Source organism: Pollachius pollachius (genome assembly GCF_949987615.1).
Source record: "Pollachius pollachius genome assembly, chromosome: 13".
Classification (NCBI taxonomy): Eukaryota; Metazoa; Chordata; class Actinopteri; order Gadiformes; family Gadidae; genus Pollachius; species Pollachius pollachius.
Genome location: NC_136946.1, coordinates 12240524 through 12245523, shown reverse-complemented (window position 1 = coordinate 12245523; position 5000 = coordinate 12240524). Strand labels below are relative to the sequence as shown.

The 5000-nt window shown below is 47.7% G+C and overlaps 1 protein-coding gene across 1 annotated transcript in view; it reads right to left on the bottom strand.

Annotated features, from left to right (window-relative positions):
• Positions 1 to 5000, bottom strand: part of fhod3a (formin homology 2 domain containing 3a) — a 57501-nt gene that overhangs the window by 8021 nt on the left and 44480 nt on the right. The window contains 6 exon segments of the mRNA XM_079749376.1: positions 364 to 546; positions 1106 to 1264; positions 3245 to 3385; positions 4447 to 4512; positions 4514 to 4735; positions 4737 to 4996. Coding sequence (XP_079605502.1) covers positions 364 to 546; positions 1106 to 1264; positions 3245 to 3385; positions 4447 to 4512; positions 4514 to 4735; positions 4737 to 4996 — 1031 coding nt within the window.

The following is a 5000-nucleotide window of genomic DNA, read 5'->3' as shown; positions in this document are numbered from 1 at the left end:
TACAAATACATGAAGGAACAGAGGTTGGGCATCTTACATATGGATTCCTGCAGATATTCAGAATCGAACACAGAACCTTCTGGCTGGGCGTCTAACACTGCGGGCGCTACCCTATTATCCAGCCCTCCTTACGAGTTGACAACTGATTTTAATCTTCTTCCAATTCAGAAATGTTTGTTCTTTATTTCCCGTAAAATATTTATACAATCCACATTTTTGCCCCAAAAATAAATTTGAATCTAAAATTTGTTTTGGAAAAAGTTTTTTGGGGGGTGGATTAAAAAATGTTCCAGAATCCGCATTTGAGTAATTCATTGTTTCTCCAGGCCTGGCCTCCCCTCTGTCCCTCCTCCAGCTACACACCTTCTCGGTGGCCTCGTAGTCCAGCTTGAAGGCCCAGAGCTGCAGGCGCGCCGACAGCTCGCTGATGGAGGAAAGGCTGAGCAGGAACTGCTCCGCCGAGCCCAGCGGCACGTCGGGGTTGGCCAGCTGGGCCTCCTGGATCCTCTGCTTCTCCTCCTCCGTGGGGATCATGGTCAGGATTTTCTAGAGAGAGAGAGAGAGAGAGAGAGAGAGAGAGAGAGAGAGAGAGAGAGAGCGAGAGAGTGAGTACATATGTTGGGTGTATCCGTTGTTAACATGGAGGGCCCAAGTGGGAAACGAACCGTAATTAAGGTGAAAATGTAGCATGCTCTACCAGTTGAGCCAGATATGAACGCAGAAGTAGCGGGTTTAGAAGCAGCCATGGTAGTAGTGGTATTAGTTGTAGTAGTAGTAATGGTAGTAGTGTTATTAGTTGTAGTAGTAATAGTAGTAATAGTATGGTAGTCTAGTAGTAGTGTTGGTCGAAGTAATACTACACTTCATTTTCAAAGCACTGTTTAAGAACAAGCTTTGCAAAGTGCAGAGAACACAGCAGAGGACAAAATTAAACAATGCAGAAAAAAAAAAGATAGTTAGATAAATACAATAGCCAAAATGGGTCAATAAAAAGTTGTTTTTAAGAGAGATTTAAAAGAAGATGCTGATATTGCTAGGCTATCTTCCTACTGTATGAGGAGTAGTATTCAGGTACTGGGGCAGGATTGATCACAGCAGTGCCTACCTCTATGCCCTCCTTGTTGAGCGCGTACTCATCAAAGTTGACGATGGCAGTCTTGATGGTGCGTGGGGGGGGCAGCACTGTCATGCCGATGTTGATGGCGTTGCTCCTCTTGGAGTCCAGCACTATGATCTCCTGACGCTTGCCGTCCGCCGCCGTTTTCTGTAGTCATACACGTACACACACACACACACACACAGAAACACACACACATACACACGTACGCATGCACATAGACAGGGAAATAGAAATACACACACACACACACACACACACACAAACAAATGCAAATATACTCACATACACACACACACCGACACAAATGCACACATACACACCCGGGCACACACACACACACAGACACACACACACACACACACACACACACACACACACACACACACACAGAAAGGGTCAATGTCTCTATCTGTGTCTCCCTTTATAGGCTATTATAGGCTTAGTGGGATCTCCCCCTGAAGCTAGATGGAAAGCAGCTGTGGTAAAGGAATTAGCCTAGCTCGGCTTACCTTTCATTCGCTTGATTTTATCGCCAAAGCTTCAAGAGCTATGAAACATATGTGTCAAATATATAGGAGCCCAGTGTGTAGATACTTGAGTCACGTGAATAACGACTTCATAAAACTCTGAAAGTAACACTAGAAGCGGGAGAGAACACAGCGAGTAACATCAGAGCAGGTGTTAAGAACTAGCTTGCGCTCGCTGAAGGAAACGCCACATGTAGTCAATTCCATTATGCCATTCTTACATAACCATAACTATTACCATATGAGTGCTTATAATCGTACGCTGAATCAAAACATTGAAATACATATTGAACATATGTTTTTGTCTGTGAGTTTGATGTCCATCTGCGGTCCATTGAAGATAACTTGTTTCGTAGTGTACCCGTAACAATTGTAAGGAACAAAGTCCTGGCTTTTTTTTATTTCCGTTTCCAGTGGCATACATAAGAGCATATTCCCGGCTTTTGGGGACAGGGAAACACTGACCTAGGGTAGCCCATAAGGGTAGCCCCTAACCATAGCAACTTTTCCATTCCCGCCCTTGAAGAACAATATTAGCTGATCTCCGTCGACACCCAGGTGCGGACCACCCGGCCGCAGCCAGGGGAGGGGGGGTGCAGGTGAATTGATAATTGGTGCAGTTAGTGCCGTGTGTGTGTGTGTGTGTATGGTGTTTATGTGTGAGTGTGTGTGTGTGCGTGGGTGTGGGTGTGTTTGAGTGTGTGATTGTGTGTGTGTGGCTGAAATGCGAGGGGCCTGGTTCGAGCTGCCTGTCTTTGTGAAACATACTTTTACCATTTATAGGCCATGTGGGACTTAAAGAGTTTAAGAGCCGGGGCTGGGCCGCTCTACTTTACTCTGCTCCGGTTAGAACGGCGGAGAACACATAAGCCCCTACAAAACCACACAGACCTCACTACTACGACTGCTGCTGGGCGACGGGGGAGGACTGACTCCTGTTTCGCTGTGCAGGATCATCTAGGTGTCAATAATCACCAACCACACAAACCAAGGGATTCAGTATAATAAATCCTGTATGTCTCGCCAAATTTAACAAACGTGTGGAAAGTGTTACACATCATTTTTTGTGTGGAGGAGGTGAGGTTTGGCCAGACGGTGAAACTAAACAACATAGACGGTTTATTCTAGGTTTTGGGCGCATCTTGCTAGTCTGGGTTTACCCATGCTGCCCTGCGCGCTGTTTCATTTCACGCTGCCTGGATTCCATGGATCCGAATTTTGCCTGAGATAGGGAACCAATCACAGAACGGGGAGGGACGGCAAGACGATGACGACGTATATTCGACACACCCATCGTCTTCTTCCTCATCGATTTTCTGTCGCTCTACATACGTCATCTGGTATAATTGATATAATTGGCTATGAGCTACGTACAGACTCATATGATAGACATTCGTAGCGCCCAATAAACGGCTCCGGGCCATCGTAAACCACGCCTCAAATACGAGAAAAATAAATGTGTGGTTCCCAGACCACATCTCAGATGAGGTCTGGCGTTAGTCAGGCTAGCATCTTGCTAGCGTCACAAACAAATCTGTGAGTGTGAACCCCAGAGTGAACCCAGCATGTTCTCCACATGGGCCGTCGCTCCCTTTACCTTGGTCACGGCGATCTCCTTGGATTTGGTCTCAAACAGGTGCTCCAGTTTGGCCGTGTCCACTTTGACAGACTCCAGTTTGGACCAGAGAGAGTCTCCGCTGCGGCCGTAGTCCTGGTACTGGTACTCAGACGGCCGCACCTGTTCACAACCACAACCAGGTGGAACACATTCAGGAAGCCGGGACGCTTCTTTGATGTGTTCGCCGAATACCAATGAAACCCCAAAAACATTGAGTTCCCAACGCATAACCCTGGAGACCAAGACCAATAAAGGCAACAAAACAGAGAAGTCTAAATCGTGGAACCAGAACAACAACAACAACCGAGCATGTGCCAGTGCCCACTGATGAGTTACGTTGATGGTAATAATCTAATACAAATGAAAGAAAACAAGAAAACAAGAAGAAGGAAAAATAAATAATTAACTTTACCGTGTACTTCACGCTCAACTTCCAGGTAAAACTATTAACTATTACCAGGACTTGAACGCAGCACTATGAACAGTACTGTAGAACTATAAACAGAACTATATAACTATGAAAAGTACTATAGAACTATGAACAGCACTATAGAACTATGAAAAGTACTATAGTACTATGAACAGCACTATAGAACTATGAACAGTACTATAGAACTATGAACACTACTATAGAACTATGAACACTACTATAGAACTATGAACAGTACTATAGAACTATGAACACTACTATAGAGCTATTAACAGCACTATAGAGCTATAAACAGCACTATAGAGCTATTAACAGCACTATAGAGCTATAAACAGCACTACTATAGAGCTATAAGCAGTACTATAGAGCTAAAAACAGCACTATAGAGCTATAAGCAGCACTACTATAGAGCTATAAACAGCACTATAGAGCTATAAGCAGCACTACTATAGAGCTATAAGCAGTACTATAGAGCTAAAAACAGCACTATAGAGCTATAAGCAGCACTATAGAGCTATAAGCAGCACTATAGAGCTATAAGCAGCATTATAGAGCTATAAACAGCACTATAGAGCTATAAGCAGCATTATAGAGCTATAAACAGCACTATAGAGCTATAAGCAGCACTATAGAGCTATAAGCAGCACTATAGAGCTATAAGCAGCACTATAGAGCTATAAGCAGCACTATAGAGCTATAAGCAGCACTATAGAGCTATAAGCAGCACTATGAAGCATCACGCAGGGCCCACCTCGCTCCAGAACAGGCGGATGGTCTTCTTCTTCTTGTTGAACAGCGGGGGCTCGGTGGGGGGGGGTCGAGGGCGTGCTGAAGGCAGGGGGCGGGGGGGGCCTCATCATGCCCACCATGGGCGGGCGGGGGGAGGGGGGCAGCGGGGGGGCATCAGGTGAGGGCAGCGGGGGGGCTGGGGGCGGCGGCAGTGCGCTGAAGCCCTGCCGCAGCCCGGCGTCCAGGGCGTCCCGGTCGTCCTTCTCCGTGAGGTCGGTGAAGTCGAAGTCGTCGCCGATGCGCAGCTCCCGGAGGGGTGGCCAGCAGCTGGTCCCAGATGGTCTCAGACTCCTTCTTGGGGGGCGGCGGCGGCAGGGTAGGGGGCTCCTCTGGGGCGGGCGTGGAGGAGGAGGAGGAGGAGTGGGGGTCCGGGAGCGGCTGGAGCGGCGAGCCCAGGTCCTTGACCAGGTCCCCGAAGCGCTCGGCGAAGGCGCGCACCGTCCCCCCGCGATGCTCGGGGCCTTCGGGGTCCTGGGGGGTCTGGGCGTCGGCCGGCTCGGCAGCGTCCGTCGTCCC